The 23,205-nt window shown below is 42.2% G+C and overlaps 2 protein-coding genes across 2 annotated transcripts in view; one reads left to right on the forward strand and one right to left on the reverse strand.

Moving 5' to 3' along the window:
* The first annotated feature begins 3,563 nt into the window (after nt 1-3,563).
* LOC108251985 lies at nt 3,564-10,440 on the forward strand. Its single transcript, XM_026821191.1, has 5 exons — nt 3,564-4,238; nt 4,371-5,954; nt 6,020-6,270; nt 6,408-6,866; nt 7,016-10,440. Exons 1-5 carry the CDS (start codon nt 3,572-3,574, stop codon nt 10,361-10,363), a joined length of 6,309 nt encoding a protein of 2,102 aa, XP_026676992.1. The 5' UTR covers nt 3,564-3,571; the 3' UTR covers nt 10,364-10,440.
* Nucleotides 10,441-12,318: 1,878 nt separating this feature from the next.
* LOC103506019 overlaps nt 12,319-23,205 on the reverse strand; it is a 19,226-nt gene continuing 8,339 nt past the window's right edge. The window contains exons 7-11 of the mRNA XM_026821187.1: nt 16,706-16,897; nt 14,462-15,334; nt 14,088-14,349; nt 13,812-13,833; nt 12,319-13,152 (exon numbers count right to left, since the gene is read on the reverse strand). Of these exons, the coding sequence (XP_026676988.1) occupies nt 12,319-13,152; nt 13,812-13,833; nt 14,088-14,349; nt 14,462-15,334; nt 16,706-16,897 (2,183 nt within the window). The remainder of the gene's footprint in view (nt 13,153-13,811; nt 13,834-14,087; nt 14,350-14,461; nt 15,335-16,705; nt 16,898-23,205) is intronic.

The raw sequence follows: 23,205 nt of genomic DNA on the forward strand, positions 1-23,205 counted from the left end.
ATGTTGTTTTTTTTTTTTTGTTTTTTTTTACGGAACCCAACCCATGATTTTTTTAATAAAAATTGTATTTGCAGAGGTTAAACTCATGAGATTCGTAAAATATATATTTTTTTTTTTTCTTTTTTTACTTTCCTTATCCTATAGAGAAGGAAAGTAATGTAATTATTTAGTCATCTACCGTTTCCTAAGTATACCACAACCTACCTTAGATAATATGTACCTTGCAAATCGAGCAATCCATGTGGTCTTTCCAAATCCATGTACGCATTACTCTACCGCCTTGTTTCTTCAACTGTTTAAACAAGTATGTAAGTAATACTGAGGTTGCAAAAATTTTGAAACAGATTCATCTTTTTTTTGTAGATTCCTATTGCACAGTCAACAATTTTTACAAAAAAAAAAAAAAAATCCTGGTTGTGAACATCACACGACTTTCCTTATCCTATTGAATTATGCTTATTTGAGTGTTCTTTTACCCTAACTTTTACAATATCTCTAACCGTTTAGTCGATATAGCTGAAAACCGGCAAAAAACGGTAGAAAACCGCCAAAAAGCGGTCAACATACCGCCAACCGCAGCACCTATCTCAACCAAGTTTCATGTCGCATCCTTGTCACATTTGTGAACTATATACCAAATTTCAAGTCTCTAGCTCATACCGTTCCCGAGATATTGTTAAATTACAACAAAAAGCGGTAAAATGCCGCCAAGCGTTGCACCGGTCTAAATTAAAAGTTTCGTGTCGCATCCTTGTCACATGTCACAGCTTCATACCAAATTTCTAGTCTCTAGCTCTTACCCTTCTCGAGATATTTTGTTTACAGACAGACACACACACGGACCAATGGCTGAAACTTTGGATTTAGGCTCTAGGGACCTCAAAACGTGTTTTGACACTAAAAACTGACCATCGAAAATTTGACCCGATTACATTACTTTCCTTCCTATAGGATAAGGAAAGTGAAAATCGTTTATTTAGGAACTAACGATTTTAATTTAGTAATAGAAAGCAGAGTTTTTTTCGACAGAGGGTAGGTTCTCTTGGATTTAGGCTCTAGGGACCTCAAAACGTGTTTTGACACTAAAAACTGACCATCGAAAATTTGACCCGATCACATTACTTTCCTTCTTATAGGATAAGGAAAGTGAAAATCGTTTATTTAGGTAAGGATTTTAATTTAGTAATAGAAAGCAGAGTTTTTTTCGACAGAGGGTAGGTTCTATAGTAGTGTAGCAACAAAGGTTTGACCATCCTGACAGCGAAAAGAGAAATAAGACAGGATAGGAGAAAGCCAGCCGTTCCAAGAACGGACCTTATCGGACTGAACCATTGTACAGACTCTGTTTAGGATGAAAATATTGTTCTCGAGTGTATTTTACTCTCTCTATCCCAGATTTATGACTTCAGTAAGAGAATGAAAAAAAATTGAGGGAAAATCCACAATTCGCATCATTTTCTCTCTTGTGATTTTCGCTCTTAGAAGTACTCGTAAGATCGATATCAAAACGAGACTCGAACCACGTTTAAATTCAGATTTTGTTCCTAGCCTGTAGCCAATCAAACTCCTTAATCCAGTTGGTTTAACTTAAAGTTTAACAGGTCAAGTTAAACCAAGTTTAAACTCATTGCGGTTCCGGCCATCAGCAATTAATTTAGCAGGAGTTCGAGTTTTCAGTTGGATTTGGTAAAGCCCGGCTGTTTCGGATTTAACCATGAAAAGTCTTGTGGTGCTGGCACTTGGTTGTTTCTATTGCTTGAATTACGGTGAGTAAATAAACAATAATAATAAAATAATATGGCCCCAAAGACACCCAAATTTGGGCAAGGGCATTTATTTACAGTAAACTGCAAAAGATACAAAATTTGTTTTTTCAGCTGACTCTCAAATAAACAATGTAAGTTTGTAAATAATTATTTTTCTGTTGTGAGTTGTAAAGCTCCTTTTCTGTTTTATTTTAAGACAAGTGTTTCCACTGGCGCGCCGCACCGTTTTTATTAGATAAAACCCCACAGTGCTAATTGACGACTGAGCTAGTCCACTGATTAATATAAATAGAGTTGTTTAGTATAAAAAAATTCTCCCCACACTTGATCCCTATTATTCTCCCCTCATCATCTCTTTTTCATATTAATTTCCCACTCTCAAATTTTTAACTTTGGACTTGAAAGGAAAAAACAAATTGGACCGAGTGCAATACTTTCATTACTAGTATAGCTCGCTATACTGTAGTAATAGAAAGTAAAAAACATGTTAAATAGGTGTATTGACCCCATTTATATTCATTACCTTTTTTTTCGATGACTCCTACCGTTTGCGAGATAACAGAAAAACAACATTTACTGTGGTCATTTGGCCGGACCAGTTTAATGCCCTTAAAAGAGAAATTGGAAACTATTTAGAAAATATAGTAGGTAATTTGTAAGAGTTGTAAGTTGTAAGAGAGTTGTAAGTTGTAAAAAAGTTGTAAGAGAGAAAAGGGAGAAAGATAAAAGAAAGGAAAAAGAATGATGAGCAAATAGGGAAAGGTAGCAAAGAAAGAAGGAAACTGACCTGGACTGCTATCTACAAAACAAAGACCAGATTTTTTTTTTCCTGGTCTTTAGTGTAGATAGTAGACTTGGCCATAAAATTGCATCCATCTTGTCATATTTGATTTATATTGGTATTTTTCTTGTTGTTGTATTAATTGATTTTGTTCGTGTAAGAATTGGTCTTGCTGTTGTTCTTTATTATGATCTTCTGTTTGTTCTTGTTCAAGCAGATGTTTCACAAATGCTCCACGCTTTCTCCGACTGTCTTCAATTAATTGATTTGGTTGTTCTCTACATTGGTCTTGTATGAATTTATTTTGTTGTTCTTTATATTGGTATTTTTCTTGTTGTTGTATTAATTGATTTTGTTCGTGTAAGAATTGGTCTTGCTGTTGTTCTTTATTATGATCTTCTATTTGTTCTTGTTCCAGCAGATAGTTTTGTTCTTCTTCCAGTAAGTTTTCCTCTTCTATGAGCGCCAGTTCTTCACTTCCCACCTCACTCGTGGGTATACTGCGAGTATCATCCAGCTCACTGTCACTTAGATCGCTACTGGCTTCATCTTCAGTCAGCTCGGAAATACCCTGGATAAAGAACAACAAAATAAATTCATACAAGACCAATGTAGAGAACAACCAAATCAATTAATTGAAGACAGTCGGAGAAAGCGTGGAGCGTTTGTGAAAATGCAACCAACTCAATAATCAATTAATTGAAGACAGTCGGAGAAAGCGTGGAGCATTTGTGAAAATGCCACCAACTCAAGTGACCGGTTTAAATGGGCAACTAACAATGCCAAATGGGCAACTAATAGGTCTAAATGGACAAATAATTGGTCCTGGTCCTAATGGACAAGTAATAGGATCAAATGGGCAATTGATAAGTCCCAATAATCAACTAATGGGTCCCAATGGTCCACTGATGGGACCAAATGGGCTATTGATGGGGCCAAATATGCTGGCTGAACCAAACACCCAACAAGCCCAGCCAAATATCCACCTCGGAAACCCACCGATTTCAAGGCCAATGGTCCACTGATGGGACCAAATGGGCTATTGATGGGGCCAAATATGCTGGCTGAACCAAACACCCAACAAGCCCAGCCAAATATGCACCTCGGAAACCCACCGATTTCAAGACATCTATTCCCAAACAATCATGTCCCAATGTCCTATAACTTCGGACCAAACAACTTCAATAACTTCCCAACTATGGCCCATATCGTGCAAAACAATGTCCACACTATGATAAACCAGCAAAACAATGCTATAAACCATCTCGTTCCTAATCTACACCTTCTGGAAAACAACCTAATTGTTCGTCCCAAAAACGACCCTGAAAGCAGAATATCAGACGAAAATAGAAAAGATATGATAGATCCTAAGAATAGCGATGAAAGAAGAATGGCCGAAATGAAAGATGGTGAAAGAGGAGGAGAAGAAGATGAACAAAGCAATCTGAACAAAACGCTCGATGAAACCGATTGTGAAGAAGAAGGAGATGAAGAGGAAGAAGACCATGTGAATCAACTTCTAAATGAAACTGAGCTGGACAGAATCTATGAACGGCTTAACGAAAAAATCGAGGCAATAAATGACACCTATCTGAGAAAAGTCTTCAAAGGAATACATGACAGTAGTCAAACTGTTCAAAGACATAGTCAGTCCATCGGAAGTCAAAAAAGTTGTGACTCTATTGAAAGACATGGCCAAGCCATTGGAATAAATGACACCTATCTGAGAAAAGTCTTCAAAGGAATACATGACAGTAGTCAAACTGTTCAAAGACATAGTCGGTCCATCGGAAGTCGAAAAAGTTGTGACTCTATTGAAAGACATGGCCAAGCCATTGGAAGTCCAAGCAGCAACCGATCCCTGGAAAGTGTTCGAATAAGTAGTCAATCTTTTGAAAGACATAGTAATCAACCAATTGGAAGCCCACAAAGCAATCAGTCTGTTGAAAGCTGTCAAAAAAGCAGTCAGATAAGTGAAAGGTATCAAAGAAGTCAAAATCATCAAATTGAAAGTAATAGAACAATCGATAGTCACTGTATAAATGATAGAACCATTGGAAGTAGTCCAAACACTAATCAGATCAATAGTTATCAGGGTAACCAAACGATTGGACACAATTTGTTAGGAGCGTACCTGAATGACAATTTGGTTGTTCAGCGACTGACCGATTTTCAGCAACCTCGAACCGGGGACAATCTTGGGCCAAATACGAACGTAAACAATCTAAATCAATCTTTAAACAATCAAACGAATATGAACAGTCTAAATCAATCAACTGTAAATCAGTACTCAAATGTGAACCATCATTTAAATGTGCAGAATCGATGTGTAAATAATCTACCTCAATCAAATATGAACAGTCAACCGTATGTAAACAATCAAATGTACCCAAATATAAACAATCTCAACCCAAATGTGCACAAACAGAATCTAAATGTAAACCAAATTCATCAAGTAAGTCATCAAATATACTCAGATGTGACCTGTTTACCACCGTCAAATGTCAATACTCCTCAAGCGCCTTCGGTTTTCAAAGACAATCCCGCGATTGGTGCCCAGCGAACGGAACACTACAGTCCCTTTAGTCATCTAGACACGTCCGGTTCGCCTGTGAATTCTCAAAAACCTGGCGGGGGTTTTGGGTGCGACGCCCGGTCGCCAGTTTCGATTCCGCCTAACTGGAACCAAGGGTTCCCCGGACAGGCGTCGCCTAACTTCCCCGGACAGGGTCTCGTCCCGGGTGTAGAATCCCTACAGGCGGCTCCGTTTCAGATGAATACGAGCGCCTTCCAAGCGTTCATTGCGCACAACTACTTCGCGTCTTTCATGCACCGGGCTGGGGGTTTGTCGCCCGCCATACCTATGGTGCCGCTCACGGGGCAGCCGTCATACGAAACGGGCGAAGCAAAGCCTCAGTCACCGTTAAGCAATCCATCGCAAGGCAGCCGTGGCAGTCGTTTCTCCGCCACTGAATCTCCGTTGACCTCGCAAAGTTTTAACGCGTCTCCGTCCGGAACTCCTGAGTGTCGAGATAAGAAAACTCGAAGACACAGGAAGGAACCGAAAGGACGTGATAGTCGGAGATCTAAGGAGCGGAAAAGCCGAAATGGGCCAGCTCATGAAACTGGCACAAGGAATGTTCAAAAGGGAACCGATGGGAATGATGAATTGAGACGAGAATCTGGGCAAAGTCAATTGAAGCAATGTTTAAATGAGTGCGACAATTGTGCAAAGACTGTGAAGAATTGTATGGAAAACAGAGAAGGGAACCTTGATCTACGCGGTGACATTGAAGTTGATGGGCATAATTGCCTAAACACAACGCGTGGCACAGTTGAAGACGAACGGCTTAACGAAATCAACAGCATCAACCACAAACTGGCCCTTACCGAACTAACACCAAAAAGTGCGGCTTTGAATGCATGCACTTTGATTCAACCAGATATGGCGAGACCGAACTAACACCAAAAAGTGCGGCTTTGAATGCATGCACTTTGATTGAACCAGATATGGCGAACTTAGCGGTCAACATTGCTCATCTTACTTTGAATGACCAGGTGAACCATATTGCCGGTTTGAAGGATGGCGTGGAACCTCTCCAAGGTGTACCCAAGGATATTCTAGACAGAGTTTCGTCCTTGAACGAAGCTCCCGATGGTATGGCAAATAGGGAACATCCACACTTGGACGGGAATAGGGTTTCCAACACCGTTCCCAGCGAGGTGTGGAACCTCTCCAAGGTGTACCCAAGGATATTCTAGACAGAGTTTCGTCCTTGAACGAAGCTCCCAATGGTATGGCAAATAGGGAACTTCCACACTTGGACGGGAATAGGGTTTCCAACACCGTTCCCAGCGAGGCGCTTCCAGACTTGGAAAGCCTCGTGTCTTCCTACGAATTTCAAAACGTGTGGAACGAGATCGACATGAAGAAGTCGAAAATGAACATCATACTTCTCGATCTGGACACGGCTTCGAAGCTGATTAACGAGCTCAAACAGCTTATTAATCTGAAGAACAATCTCCTGACGTTTCTCGTCAATAACAAACCCCTGCGTCGCGACGTGCGAGCCAAAATCAGATTGGAAACGGGCAGCTTGAAGATAAAACGGGAAAGTCTGGAGCACGACTTGTGCGAGTTGAAACGCATGCAGGAGAAATTAAATCTACAGAAACTCAACATGAAGTTCAAGAAGAACCGACAGGGAGACGCCAACAAGCAGCTGATCCTGTTCAATCATCTAAATCGGATGAAAACCGACGACGAGCCGAGTGGGAACCCGAAACGCGTTCGGAAACACTCGAGAAAACTCGTCGAGGTAGGCGACGACGAAGACGCGTTCGCGAAGCGGCACACCCGCGCTCTGGTGGACAAACCAAGCGTTCCCGCCGAAAGTTTGAGCGCACTTGTCAACCAATACGCGTACGATCGTCGTCTTATTCCCGAGACTCGAGAAAACTCGTCGAGGTAGGCGACGACGAAGACGCGTTCGCGAAGCGGCACACCCGCGCTCTGGTGGACAAACCAAGCGTTCCTGCCGAAAGTTTGAGCGCACTTGTCAACCAATACGCGTACGATCATCGTCTTATTCCCGAAGGCGAACCCGAGTCGCCCCGAGATGACCCGATGTCGAGTAACGACAACACGCTGTCGACAAACATCGACACGCTCTGGGCGCAGATCGGAACGACCGAAGCCAAGCTGCACACGTTGGAGGAGATCGGCAAGATCACGATCAAAAGCGACGAGCACATTGAGGAGCTAAACAAAAACCTGGGCCGTTGGACGAAAATCTTGGGCAAGTTTGAAAAACGAATCGACGACGAGAAAGCCAAGAAGAAGCAGATGAAGAACGACCTGGTGCTTAACTTGTACAAGATAAAATCCATCGAGGAGACCTTCAATAGGGAGAGACACAAAAGCGAGGTGCTCGCGGATATTAACAGTCTCATCAACAAGTTGAAACCAGGCTACCTTGCGGACACCCTCGGACGGGAGAAGGACGCAACGGAAAGCGACAAGACGGTCAAACCGGATGGGAACGACAGCAGCAGCAATGCTACGCTGAGCAAGACGTCGGATATCAAAGTGGATGCGCAGGCGGAACCCAGTGAGCGAGGGTGCGAAACCGCAAAGTCAAATGCGTCGTGTACATCTAAAGACGTGCGGACCACGCACAACGCTAACGAAGGCAACAACGAATGTAGCCTGACGACAAGTCCGAAAGAATCGAAAAAAAGCGTTTCCCGAGAACAACCTAGCCTTGTGTCTGAAATAGTTAACCAAAACACAGTAACGACTATATTCACACCCAATGTCACAATCCTCACTAAAGACCCAGAAACCGTAGCGAACAAATCTACAAACCCAGACACTCTGTGTCTATCCGATCCGAAACAAACAGGTCCCAACAGAACAGAAACCTCAAGTCAAACTGACGACAATACGTCAAACCTTCCCAGTACCGCGAACGGGGCACCGGACAAACCCAATGGAAGCCCTCAGGGACTAACACCCCAAGGAACAACACCACTAGTGGAGTCACCTCACGGAAACACAAACAAACAGACGAACAAGAAATGCGACGTCATTGAAACGCTTATGAACGGAAGTGACAAGAAGCTAGACAACCTCTTAGAGACAGAATCCAGCATAGACACCCTCGGTAGCGTTTCCATGAGGAACTACAAGATTTCCAACTCGACGGAAATCTCCGAGACCGCCCTGTCCGTCGCGGCAGTCTCCGACAAAAGTGGCGCAGCCACGTCCGTCGGCGAAAAGCCGCGGAAGAAGAAGTCTTCCCTAAGTCGGGCATTTAGCTTTCGAAAGTCCCACAACGTGACGGCCTCAGGGTGTCCTTCGACGGAGCGCTCTTCCGAAAAACCGGCTGAGAAGGAAAGGTCGACGACCGGTAAGAAAATTAAGAACTTCATCCTCAACAAGTCCGGCGATAAGAACAAGTCCACCGACAGTGTCCGGACGAAAAAGCCGGACGACCAGCTGTCCAACTGTTCCAACCAGAGCGTTCGAGGTGCCAACAATCCTGCCACAGGTGGCGCGAACGATAAGTTGTCCAACTCTTCTTTGGTGGCGAGGTTGAAAAACGCTGGGAAAGGCGGGGATGATCGGAAGACTGACCCTGTTGGAACTTCTGCAAGCCAAAGTGGCACCAACGGACACTGTGAACAGTCAACGCGAAACCAAGACGTCTGTCGTCAAGAGCGAAACCCGAAAGCGAAACATGACGAAGCGTCTAGTCAAAACCAAGAAAACGTCCACGACCAAACCAACGAATCATCCAACGATACCAACGCTGAAGCCTCAAACGTGAAAGTCAAACAGGACGCCCTCCAACGGAAAATCGCCGAACTTCGGGAGCAAAAACAGGTGATCGTTGAAAAGCGAATGAAACTGTTTCCGAACAAGTGTCGAGATCACACGAAATCTGAATTAGCGAGGAAGTTGTTCTACGAATACGAGGAAGCGATTGAGACCATTGATGAGTTGATAGAGTATAAGGCAAACGCTATTTGGGAACTGGGCAATGGTAGCGATAATAGTCGAAGCAATGGGAATACGAATAGCGGACCAAATGCTGCATATGACACCAATAGTCGACTCGCTAATATTGGATCAAAAGCAAATCCCAATTCTGGATCTAATACTGGTGGATATGCCAATGATGAACACGGTGGTCAAAGCAGTAAAGGAAGCTATCTAGAAAACAATCATGTCAAAAACACTCCAGATCAATGCAAAACAAAATTGAATAACCAATACATCACAAACGTTGGTGAAACATGCCACAATAAGCATTGTAACATGAGTGAACCTAGCCAAAACAGTGAGTTCGGCATAAACCCATCCTTGCAAAATTCCTACATCAATCAAGTCCAAATGGGTAACCCAAATGATCATGCCCAATTAAATAGTCCTACGTTGGAACACTTCAACACGTCAAGTGGAACCCAAATCGGCCCGAATGGTTACAGCAGTAACACAACATTCGGTCATACCCATACCAACAATCACGATCAGTACCTTGGAAACTCAACCAATCATTTCCTTGGGAACACCAAGCAAACGTTCGCCCAACCGTTGGGCGTCCAATCGTTCACTCACCAACTGAGTGCATCGAAACAACCGGTTATCAAACAAACGTTAAGCTCCGATAACTCATCCTTTAGCACCGTCAATCAAGCGGGAATCAATTATTGTACACCGAAAGCGTCCGATGGTTTCAACGCTTCCCAGAAAGGCGTCGAAAACACCCGACCCATAAACGATCTTTACCGAACTCTCCTCGCCCGTTTAGACGCACGCGAACTCGCTCTGGTGGTCACCAAATACTTCCACCGAATCGTCGACCTCCGGAACACCACGACCGAGCTGGACAAGCTCGTTCAAAGCCTGGACTTCAAGTTGGAGACGAAACTCGGCGCCCTCCAAGAGCTGGAGCTAAAATACGAACTGGCCCTCCAGGAGCGGAAGATTTCGAACGAGAAAGCGCTCACCTTGGTGGAGAAAGAGTATGAGAATAGACTCCACTGGTTTTACCGCTGTTATTGCTCCGAACCCGCGTCGGATCCAGTTCCTTGCGATAACGCGTTCCTGCTGCGCGAGAAGAACAAACATCTCAAACGGCGCGTCAGATATTTGGAGGCGGAGCTGCGAGAGGCGGCTTATCAGCTGGTGCCGGCCGGAGGGGCGGTCGTGGAAAGGGCAAACCAGTTTGGCGACCTCGGGAGGGAGATGGGCCTGAACAAGACCATTACGGTGGAGAATAAGAAATTGGTCATTTCGACAAGGAAGTAGGTTCTTTATGTCGCTCTTAGGAACGGTTTGTTCGATATCGATGAAATTTCTGCCGTGCTAAGCGAAAACGCCGTATGTCAAAAAAATCGATTTTTGGTATTTGGTGCTAAATGGTTCCTATGATCCTAAATTTTGTTCATATATTTTTTTCTTTATCCTAAACCCCTTAAAAACTACACTAAAACGTTTTGCCGTATGTCAAAGACGTATGTTTGCCGTATAGATTGATATCTTTAAACTCGATTTCCCGAAAGTAGGGTTTTTTACATACGGCGTTTTCGCTTAGCACGGCAGTATTTATATCAGATTTTTTAAGGGAAACCAATTTAAAAAAAAAATGTATGTACCTACCTATAATTCTGTATATTCTGCGAACACAATTGATTTGTAACCTCATTGTAATGTGTAACCTCTTTGTAATTGTTTCTACCTATTTATGCTTAATCATAGGATTTTTTTTTTAACATCTTCGACCTGAACCTGTTCTGTTGTATGTATATTTTTATCTCCCTTTATGTCCCTTCCTATAAAGTAGTTTGTTTGACTTTGGTATATTTCAGTTTTTGAGGAAAGATACCTGTATCAAATATTTTGTTTATTAATATTATGAAGGGAGTAGATAATTCAAAGCTGCAATATTTTATTAGACTAACAGGTATTTCATCTACACCTACTGCTTTAGTGTTATTTAATGATTTAATTGCTTCATCAATTTCTTTATGATTTACTGGGTGTAACTCTAAACAAGCTTCATTGTAAGGAATGTGAGATATATTTATGTTGCCAGAGATGTTAGTATCATGACAGATATTGACTAATTCTTTATTGATTAAGTTACTCTTCAGTTGTAAATCTGTTACTTCATTGTTATTGTCGTAAATTTTAATTGTTTTAATACTATTCGAGTTTTTAGGTTTTTTATGTGTATTTTTATTTCTAGTTTTATTCACAATATGCCAGGTAGCTTTAGTTTTATTCTTGGCTTGATTTATAAATTGTGTATTCGTGTTTTTCTTATATTGGTTTATGTCGTATTTTAGTTTGTTTTTGTATTGGTTGTATTTGCCTTTACTAATTAATCCTAATCTTAATTGTCTGTACATGTCTTTCCTTACTATAATTCTGCTTTTTAATGTGAATGTATTATTTTATTCAGTATTATTTTATTTTAGGAAAATAGCAAGAAGTGTCCATCTCAAAGTGACCCTACTTTTTTATGTCGCTACTCGAACCCCCGGCCCCCGAATTACCAGTCCCAGGCCACAGTTCTAACAATGAGCGCTGGGGCTTTTCCTACAGTATTATTTATTTTATGTCATATTGTGATTTCATTGTACATGTGTTTTATTTGTGTGTGGTTTTATAAAATTGTGATCCTTAAACTGTAAGTTACCTTCCCTACCAACATTTTAGGTTTGGTAATTTATTTTTTATTTATTTATTAACACAGTGAACGGGCGTACCCTTTTCTATCTACCTATCTGTTTTACGTATCGAGTTCCCTAGCTAACCTATCTAGCTTAGTCTATGATTGTTGGCCTTTATGTTTTGGTGGTTGGTAAAATGTACAGGTTGGCGTGCTGTCTTACCGTTGGCCATCAACAGTTCACCAGCAATGGGCCAACCCTACGATTTCCCAACCGCTGATGTTCTTAGGGATGTCTCTTTGGTTTTGAAATGTTAAAAATACATTGTGAGAAAAACATCTCTACCCTGTCGGAAATTATTTGGGGAAAAAATCACCAATTTTTTCTTAATTCTATCTCTCAAAATGTTGTTTCTTTTTTTTACGGAACCCAACCCAGATTTTTTTAACAAAAATTGTATTTTGCAGAGTTAAACTCATGTGATTCCTTCGGGTCTAAGCTCTACACCATCAAATTGGCTGTCAGCGTTACGAACCTCCAAGTCTTCACTGTCTAGATAAATCAAATGTCCATCCTGAACGACTTTGCCTAAATCTTTTGCATATCCATTGATATCTTTTTCATCATCTTTTGCGTACATGTCGGGTTGATGCTTTTGACATCGTTGTTCAGAGTATCCGTCTCTTTACCACTCGTTATCGTGTCTTTGGTATCGACATTTGGAGTTTCAGTACTTTTGGTATTGATATTTCCCTTTTCGGTATTGGTATTTGGTACTCGATCCATGACAACGGGTGCAGCATTATTTGTAGTTACAGTCCCAAATTGTTCATCTTCGGTATTTTCCTCTCTTGGATCTTCGAAGTGGGAATCCACGATGTCTTCGGGTCTAAGCTCTACACCATCAAATTGGCTGTCAGCGTTACGAACCTCCAAGTCTTCACTGTCTAGATAAATCAAATGTCCATCGTGAACGACTTTGCCTAAATATTTTGCATTTCCATTGATATCTTTTTCGTCATCTTTTGCGTCTATGCCTCCGATATCTTTTGCATCATCAGTGTCTTTTCTATTCAGATTTTCTTCAGGATCATTACCTTTGATGTCCTCTCCTTCACTAACTTCCTTTTTGACACCTTTTCTGTCACCGAATCCAGCGTGTTGTCCATGAACATTCCCATCGAACTCGTTTTCGCTGTCGAATCCGTCGTCGATCCGGTCCGCAACGTGTCGACGGCGACGTCTGCTGTCGAATTTCCGAATGGCCTCGTGGTTCAGGTAGATCTTGACGTTCTTGCGTCGCAACAGGTTCAGGTATTTGGTTTTGACGACGAAGGTCTGGTTGTTCTTCTTGTACATGACGTATGTGGATCGCTTCTTGCGGGATTTGACCGCCGCGGATGGCTCTACGGATCGTTTTACCTGGAAACAAGAAAACAACGGGGAAATGTGATGAGAAACTCACAATTCTGAAATGTGATGGTCAGATGTATCGTCTGTTTTCTTGTGATTAGATGTATTGAAAAGTTGTTCTTCTTATACATGACGTATGTGGATCGCTTCTTGCGGGATTTGACCGCCGCGGATGGCTCTACGGATCGTTTTACCTGGAAAACAACGGGAAAATATGATGAGAAACTCACAATTCTGAAATGTGATGGTCAGATGTATCGTCTGTTTTCTTGTGATTAGATGTATTGAAAAATTGATCTTGAAAGTTTTGCCGAGTTAATTAGAAAACTCAAAAACAAAGAGAACCTCCTGCTATCCTTTATTTATATTTAGTTCAATGTATTGAAAAATTGATCTTGAAAGTTTTGCCGAGTTAATTAGAAAACTCAAAAACAAAGAGAACCTCCTGCTATCCTTTATTTATATTCCTTTATACGCAAATATCTACGAGGTATCATTGAGATACCTCGTAGATATTTGCGTCAGCTCAGTGGGTATACCTGGGTTAAACTGTTTACAATGTTTACATAGGTAATGGAACAATTCGTCCTAAGCTGGCAGTCTAAATAAAATGCTACTTATTAAACATGGTTGTATGTATTTTATTATAGAGATATTTGAATTCTTACCTTATTCTTATTCTTGTTGTACCTCGTAGATATTTGCGTCAGCTCAGTGGGTATACCTGGGTTAAACTGTTTACAATGTTTACATAGGTAATGGAACAATTCGTCCTATGCCCTAAATCACCAAAGTATGGAAAAGTATCTTACAAGTGTAATAGCCAATGGAAAAGCAGAATTTTGAATTTGGTAAATACTTTTCCATACTTTGGTGATTTAGGGCACTAAGCTGGCAGTCTAAATAAAATGCTACTTATTTAAACATGGTTGTTCTTGTTGTACCACTCCTTCCCAACCATCTCTTCCGATTGTTTGTCAACCGGGTCCACCGCTTTCAACGTTTTCAGCTTCTTATCAAACGTTTCCCTGATGATCTGAATCCTCTCCCGTGCCTCGCGCCGTTTTTGAAGCTCTTCGCTTGTTTTGTATCTCTTCTTCAGCTCGCCGATCTGGTATTTGATTTTGTTCACCTGGGATCTGGATGTTCGGCTTTGTCTCTTTCCAGCGGCATCGTTGAGGTCTCCGTTTTCAGCTTTCACGTGACCTGTGGATAAAGATATATATTTTGTAAATTTACCACTCCTTAAGGCGAAGACCCCAGTATATCGACGAAAAATATATCGATTGTATATCGGTTTTCGATATAACATCCCTACCTGTGGAAGCCTTCCTCTCGGCTCGCGGATCAACGAACCCTGCGTCCAAAAAATCCCTTGTGGTCTTCTCCGTCCGCAGCCCACACTCACAGCCCTCCTTATATTCCTTCCTTAACTGGGTGAGCCGGACCGCCTCATAGATACCCGCATCGTTGAGGTGCCCCCGCATTCGCGGGCGCTGCGGGATCGTAGCGTCTTCCGGGCCAAGACCCTCCTTCTGTGGGGCCGGTGTGGTGTGCTTGTGCCCACCGTATTCGTAAATCATTCCGTTGACGCGTCTGGTGACGATGGAGTCCTCTTCTACGCATTCGTCGAACGCTCCCGGGTAGACTTCGTGCTCCGCGTAACCATGGAAAGCCGTTTCGTCGGAGTGAGGTTCGTGTACGGCCGCTTTAGCTGCGGGTTGAGGGTTCTCCAGTCCTTCCCTCGCTCGAAGACCTTCGGCGACGGAGGGAGGTTGCCTGTCCGCGGTTGCAGCGGGTTGAGCATTCTCCACTCCTTCCCTCGCTTGAATGCCTTCGGCGATATAGTCTCTCCGCGGTTGGTGTACCTCAGGGTTGTTGGTGGGCTCTTGAGGAGCCGGTCCTTTGGGGGCTTCCTGTACCTTGCCAGATTCCTCTACTTTCTGGGCTTCCTCCACTTTCTCAGATTCTCCTTTGTGGTTTTCCTCCACTTTCTCAGGTTGTTCTACTTTGTGGACGTCCTCTTCTTGATTTGTCTCTGGTTGAGGATGTTCGTGATGGCCTTCCGGCATACCATAGTCATCGACAGCGACTTGGTTGGGATCTTCCTTGGGTTGAACGAATCCTAAGAAGTCGATTGGTTGACGCGGTGTTTCTGGCTGGTGATGGGAGTGGCTGTCGGAATGACCACCTGAAAGAGGAGAAGTAAACAGTGATTAAAAAGAAATCAGTTTGAACCCAATCTTAAGGTGTGTCCATATGTTTGTCCATAACTTAAAGTGTGTCCATAGTCGACCGGCCGTCCATCGACATCGATCAAAGTCGATCGACGAGATGAATCTATGTTGTTTTCGAGACAGTGTAGCCATGTCACTCCACATCGATAGATGGCCGGTCGACTATGTGTGCACACACCAACCCATGAGAGCCGAGGCCTACATTAAAGTCACACCAAACTTGACCAAACCCTTCTCAATCCCCAGCGCCTCCCTAGGTATACGTTTTTTTTCTATTTTTTATCTCTTTTAACTCAAGATATAAAGAAAGAAAAACTCCGAGAGTATTTTTTGATCTGAAAACATTGATATTTTCTTTTACAGCGAGGTTTTATTTTGAACTTGTAGGTATACGCGTTTTTTTCTATTTTTATCTCTTTTAACTCAAGATATAAAGAAAGAAAAACTCCGAGAGTATTTTTTGATCTGAAAATATTGATATTTCCTTTTACAGCGAGGTTTTATTTTGAACTTAATATAAATCAATTGGAACCTATTCTATCCCATTTTCAAAGAGACGATTGGATTTGTTCCCGGTCCCACTCAGGTGAGATTTGAGTAGTCGGGTAGCTTGCTGCCGAATGGAGGGTAAAACCCGCGTTACTAAAAACCTTGAGGCCAGCCACTCACTATCAGGTAAACCTGACATGTACGGCTGATCGGATCCACCTATCGGGTCTACCTGACAGTGTGTGTGCTCATCAGGTATCAGGTAGGCCTGACAGGCGGGCCTTTTCAGCCGTACCTGTCAGGTCTACCTACTGGTGCGTGAGCTCATCAGATATCAGGTAGACCTGATCAGCCGTGGGTGGCCCGGCCTAAACACATCGTTCCTAGTACCCCATTCCCGGGATCATATTAAACGTGTAGACCTGCGCCGACTTTTCCGTGAAATTCCACGTCGCGGGAACTTCATACGTAATGCTCATCAGATATCAGGTAGACCTGATCAGCCGTGGGTGGCCCGGCCTAAACACATCGTTCCTAGTACCCCATTCCCGGGATCATATTGAACGTGTAGACCTGCGCCGACTTTTCCGTGAAATTCCACGTCGCGGGAACTTCATACGTAACCGGGACTGGCCGAACCGTCGACATGCGCGGATACGTACTTCTTTCCCGCCATCGCGTTACCCTCGGTCGCGTTCTGTTCTTTTTACCTAGATTGGCCTGAATGCTGATGAATTCGTCAGGTTCCGGAAGGTCCTGCTTGGGCTGACACATGCGCGGATACGTACTTCTTTCCCGCCATCGCGTTACCCTCGGTCGCGTTCTGTTCTTTTTACCTAGATTGGCCTGAATGCTGATGGATTCGTCAGGTTCCGGAAGGTCCTGCTTGGGCTGACAGTCTTTCCTGGAAGGTTCACTGTCTTTCCTGGAAGGTTCACCCGGTTTGCCGACAACGTTGGGGTTGCGGGGCTCTTCCGGTGCTTCTTTGAGCGCTCCCTTCCCGGTCTCGATCTCCCTTACAGGTTGACCTGCCTTGTGGACCAAAATTTTCAAAAATTTCGCCTGCGGCGCTCTAATTTATTTTGCTCACTTTAGCGTTCAGCTAAAATTAGGATAAGAAAATATCTAGCAAAATTTTCAAAAATTTCGCCTGCGGCACTCTATTTTATTTTGCTCACTTTAGCGTTCAGCGAAAATTAGGATAAGAAAATGTCTACGAATTAGGTACGTCAAAAATTAACTTGTGACAAAGCATGAGGCACATATCTACCTACTTTTTGAAAAATTTCGCCTGCGGCGCTGAAAATTTCAAATTCGATCAGCCCAAACTGGGGGCCCCGCGCCTTTGAAACTGCCCCGGGCCCCGCGGGGGGCTAATCCGGCCCTGTTCGCTGACGGTTTTGACGGTAGGAAAATGCTGAAACTCCTTGGTTAGTTGGTCCTGGTACGGTCGTCTGGTGAAGGGACTCTTTAGTCCTATCCCAGCATAACAAAATTCTAAAAATATCTTATTCAGTAGGTAGGCACTATGGGCACCATATTATTAAGGAGCGCGGTAGCGCTCCGCCCCGCCAAGTCAAGAAAGTTTGACCGCGCTACTAGGGATATTATACGTTTACAATTACTAAGGTCTTATCGCCAGCCTAGTTAGCTTAGTTGGTAGTGCGTCTGCCTTGTAATCTGAGCAGCCTCTTTACTAGATTATGTTGGATGAGTTACTCTCAGGTATTTAAAGACCCAATGAGGGTTACTCTCCATTGGTTCGATTCCCACAGACGACACCGAAGCGAATACAATAGTCCGTCCACTATACCTTTTATTATTAGTAGATAATAATAAAGGAAGGACGGACTAAAAATGTATGTACCCACCTATAATTCTGTATATTCTGCGAACACAATTGATTTGTAACCTCATTGTAATGTGTAACCTCTTTGTAATTGTTTCTACCTATTTATGCTTAATCATAGGATTTTTTTTAACATCTTCGACCTGAACCTGTTCTGTTTTATGTATATTTTTGTTGTAAATGTATTCCTTCTGTGAATGTATTATTTTATTCAGTATTATTTTATTTTAGGAAAATAGCAAGAGATGTCCATCTCAAAGTGACCCTCATAACATCTTCGACCTGAACCTGTTCTGTTGTATGTATATTTTTGTTGTAAATGTATTCTTTCTGTGAATGTATTATTTTATTCAGTATTATTATCGGCAATTTTTTCCCGCTTATCCATCCAGGATTTCCAATTAGGTCAGCCACTCACCATCCAGTCCGCCTGTCAGGTCTAACTGATAGTGTGTTTGCTCATCAGGTATCAGGTAGACTTAATCAGGTGTATCTATTAGGTCTACCTGATAGTGAGTGGCTGGCCTTACAAATGTGTTTCCCAGTAACAAGTACAACTGAAGGGGCCACAATTTTTTCCCCGTTCATGCCGATTTCCCATTTAGACTTGTCCCAATTAGACAGGTTCAACTTACTGTATTTCAACGGAACGATCAGGGTTGAACGGTAGAGATTGCCCCAGGCAATAGTTTCCCCTTTGTTTGTAATTTCTATTATTTTGTGTTCGTGCCATTTCCCAGAATCATTTACGGGTGAACGGCTTTTTTACCTCGCCTTTTTGCCTGGATTTTAACCAGATCCTGAATTGCCCTCATGAGGCTGAGTAGGTAGGTTAGGTTTATTAAGATCTAAATACCTACTGCTTAAAAAGTTATGACCCGTTCAGGAAGTTTGGTGTTCTTCGCTTTTTGTTGTGTTCAGACGATGTCGGTGTTTTACGACTTGGCTAACCGCAACCGTGCCCTCAATTGGAATCGCCCGGACTCTAGATCATCTGCCTGATTTTCTTGATATTCAAGAACTTTTTCTTCATCAGAGTCGGCGTGGTCCGATCTTTCTCATCCGGCAAGGTTTCCCACTTGTGCTTCGTCGTCCACTCATATATCCGGTCTTTGAATTTGGTCGACAGTTTCTTCTTCACCTCGGCCAGCTTTCGCTTGATGTGCCTCTTCCAGCCGCCCTTCGGTTTGGTCACGTAGTAGAGATCGGCCTCTCGTTTCGCCCGAGGCCCGTGAAGGCCGGAGTTGACGAGGTTGTAAGCCGCATCCATATCTTGCGCGATGTTTGGGGTAGTGACATCTTGGGTGTTGCTGCTTTTGGTATCTTTAATGTCGGTGCTTTTGGCACCTTGGAGGTTGATGCTTTTGACATCGTTGTTCAGAGTATCCGTCTCTTTACCACTCGTTATCGTGTCTTTGGTATCGACATTTGGAGTTTCAATACTTTTGGTATTGATATTTCCCTTTTCGGTATTGGTATTTGGTACTCGATCCATGACAGCGGGTGCATCATTTGTATTTACCGTCCCAAATTGTTCATCTTCGGTATTTTCCTCTCTTGGATCTTCGAAGTGGGAATCCACGATGTCTTCGGGTCTAAGCTCTACACCATCAAATTGGCTGTCAGCGTTACGAACCTCCAAGTCTTCACTGTCTAGATAAATCAAATGTCCATCGTGAACGACTTTGCCTAAATATTTTGCATTTCCATTGATATCTTTTTCGTCATCTTTTGCGTCTATGTCTGTTTAAAGTCCCCTCTCTCTTCTCTCTCTCTCTCTCTCTCTCTCTCTCTCTCTCTCTCTCTCTCTCTCTCTCTCTCTCTTTATAATTTAAACAAGTTTTTTTTTCATATGTAGGTATAAACTTTACCTATGAAATATATATGCCATTATTATTATGTTAAGGCGGTCTGTTCCTGATCCCTGCTGCCATATAGACCTGAGGTGTTTCCTCCTCTGTCGACACAAACTTCAGCTATTCAGCTGAAGTTTTAGACGAGGAGGATTCAGCTCTATATTTAATGTGCTTGCGAATGAATTGTTATCTAATATATACCTATATAAAAAAAAAGTTAAAAAAAGAATATTTGTTTGTGTGTGTTTGTTCGAACTTTATGCCTGGCCAAACCGCTCATCCGATTGCTAAGAAACTTTGGATAGACCAAAGTGGCGAGAAATGATTGAAGAAATATAGAGCTACCTTCTCCAATAGAAGAGGCAACCTATGAATGAATGAATGAATTATTATTATTACTCACCTGGAAAAGCTCTCTATACTTATTTTCCACGCTGTCCCGCAGGAGATAGGGCAGCGTAAGGTCCATAATCCAGGATTGCTTAGACTGGGCGGTGACATACTTGTTGAGGGTATAGGGCACCCCGTATTCCTTCCCCATATTGTCTATGTAGCCTTGGGCTCCCAGAGGGGAGAGGAGGAGATACCAGGCGAACAGGAAGGATGAACTCCTGATGGAAGTGAAAGTTCAGGAAAATAGGGTTAACGTAGAAACACACCACCATCACGTCACATCACGTCACGTGAGCTCATGGAGAATCAGAAAGATGTAATTCAAAGCTTCTCCATATTATTGTTGGTAATTTCTTTCAGGATATTAAATAGCTCAATCCGCGGAATGGATTTATGCAAAAGCTAAATTGCCGAAATCCGCCATTGAGCACCAAGAGAAAGATGGCTAAACTGCTCACTCCGTGGAGTGGAAAACACGAAATGCCAGACCGCGGATTGTGCGTTTTGAAAAATGCTCAAACCCCGATCTAATGGTATACTGCGGGACTTGAACCCCTTGTAACTTTTACCATTTACCAATAATAGCAAAAGATTATTTGGTTACCCATGAAACTTGACGTAGATTTCAAAAATGAAATAAAAAAAAATAGGGATTCTTGTTTGAATTTCTCGAGAAACTACGACTTTTATCCAAAAAGTGCCACTGCTGGGGTTCGAACCTGGATTTTGACATCACCATCAAATTTGTCAAGGGCTCTTTCCTACCTTCAGAAAAAAACAAAACTTCAAAATTCCAAGCGGTTTTAAAAGCTCCGTGGACTGAGCTATTTACAGTTGCTCAATTACCGAATTTCGGGGAATGAGCATTTTGCATTTTTTGTTCCGCGGAGTGAGCTATTTTTTCGCTCATTGAGCGAATTCTGGTAATGAGCCTAACATATATATTATGGGTTAAATCCGGGTGCCCAAAGGTTATGGGGGCGAAAAAGGTTGAGAACCTCTGCTATAAAGTATAAACCATTATCTTTTAATAGACAGGATACAATAGAAAAACAACAAGATAAATTGTCTTGTTGTTGTTGTTGTTGTTGTTGTTGTTGTTGTTGTTGTTGTTGTTGTTGTTGTTGTTGTTGTTGTTGTTGTTGTAGTTGTTGTTGTTGTTGTTGTTGTTGTTGTTGTTGTTGTTGTTGTTGTTGTTGTTGTTGGTGTGTTGTTGTTGTTGTTGTTGTTGTTGTTGTTGTTGTTGTTTTTGTTGTTGTTGTTGTTGGTGGTGGTGTTGGTGTTGGTATTGTTGTTGTTGTTGTTGTTGTTGTTGTTGTTGTTGTTGTTGTTGTTGTTGTTGTTGTTGTTGTTGTTGTTGTTGTTGTTGTTGGAATGTTGGAAACTCATCACTCGCATCAGCCATCAAACCCATAGCACTACTTTCTGGTTTTCTCGTGTTAACTTAGAACCAAAATGGGAGGTACCTCAATATAATTTGAGAATTTGACCACAATAATAGTAGTAGCCTACTGCTGGAGTAAAGGGACTTTTTAGTCCTATGCGAGCAGTATGAATAAGCACTATTATTATTATTATCGTCACGTTACATCACGTCACGTGAGAGTAGTGTGGCTGTCCTGAACGAAATTACCTACAACAGGTACTTATTATGGGAAAACATTGTACTACATCTTTCTGATTTCTCATGAGCAACAGCCAGTCAAGGAACCAATCATTTGCATGATACAACCGTTCCAAGAACGGACCTTATCGGACTGAACCATTGTACAGACTCTGTTTAGGATGAAAATATTGTTCTCGAGTGTATTTTACTCTCCCTATCCCTGATCCCTGATTTATGTCTTCAGTAAGAGACTAATGAAAAAAATTGAGGGAAAATCCACAATTCGCATCATTTTCTCTCGTGATTTTCGCTCTTAGAAGTACTCGTAAGATAGATATCAAAACGAGACTCGAACCAAGTTTAAATTCAGATTTTGTTCCTAGCCTGTAGCCAATCAGACTGCTTAATCCAGTTGGTTTAACTTAAAGTTTAACAGGTCAAGTTAAACCAAGTTTAAACTCATTGCGGTTCCGGCCATCAGCAATTAATTTAGCAGGAGTTCGGGTTTTCAGTTGGATTTGGTAAAGCCCGGCTGTTTCGGATTTAACTATGAAAAGTCTTGTGGTGCTGGCACTTGGTTGTTTCTATTGCTTGAATTACGGTGAGTAAATAAACAATGTAAATTTGTAAATAATTATTTTTCTGTTGTGAGTTGTAAAGCTCCTTTTATTTTAAATTTTAAGACAAGTGTTTCCACTGGCGCGCCGCACCGTTTTTATTTCCCACTTTCAAAATTTTAATTTTAGACTTGAAAGGAAAAAACAAATTGGACCGATTGCAATAATACTTTCATTACTAGTATAGCTCGCTATGCTATAGTAATAGAAAGTAAAAAACATGTTAAATAGGTGTATTGACCCCATTTATATTCATTACCTTTTTTTTTCGATGACTCCTACCGTTTGCGAGATAACAGCAAAACAACATTTTTACTGTGGTCATTTGGCCGGACCAGTTTAATGCCCTTAAAAGAGAAATTGGAAACTATTTAGAAAATATAGTAGGTAATTAAAAAGGAGATATTTAAAACCTTCATTTTTTTTTTTTAGTCCGGGTCACCTGTAATGAGTTTGACATCGTTCTACCTCCGGATCAGACCGGCCTAAACTGGTACAAACCAGGTGCACCCCAAGCCCCCCTCGCTGCCCCTAACCCGCCCCCTGCCAATACCACCCTGGTTCCATCTACCACCACCCCAATCCACCCATGCTTCCACGCCCTTAGCTTAGGGCGCTGGATCACTAAATGTTCCGATAAGGGCTTCAAGACTTGTCTTTTAAGGCCTGGTTTTTTTTCTTCTTCGCCCCACCCTCCAAAAAATTCCGCCCCAACTCGCACGGGCGTCCTTAACCACGGTTGGTCCTTCCCGCTTTGGGGTGGGTAATTGGGACTTTCCCCGGCAACTTGAGTCCCCGTAATGGGGGGAGCGGTGGTGGTAACGACCTCTTTGAAGTATTTAAAAAGGGACCCTCTTTAGTATTTCAAAACGGAGTAGTATTTTCTTTCACTAATGTTCCGTCTGCGCGTTGATGGTTGGTTCGATTTGATCCGTCTCGCTATATTTATTCTTCTTACATATACTACTAAATGTAACGAAATGCGAAAGTCTACCGTGGCCGTTTCATGACTTGG

Source organism: Diaphorina citri, unplaced genomic scaffold, assembly GCF_000475195.1.
Source record: "Diaphorina citri unplaced genomic scaffold, Diaci psyllid genome assembly version 1.1 scaffold209, whole genome shotgun sequence".
NCBI lineage: Eukaryota > Metazoa > Arthropoda > Insecta > Hemiptera > Psyllidae > Diaphorina > Diaphorina citri.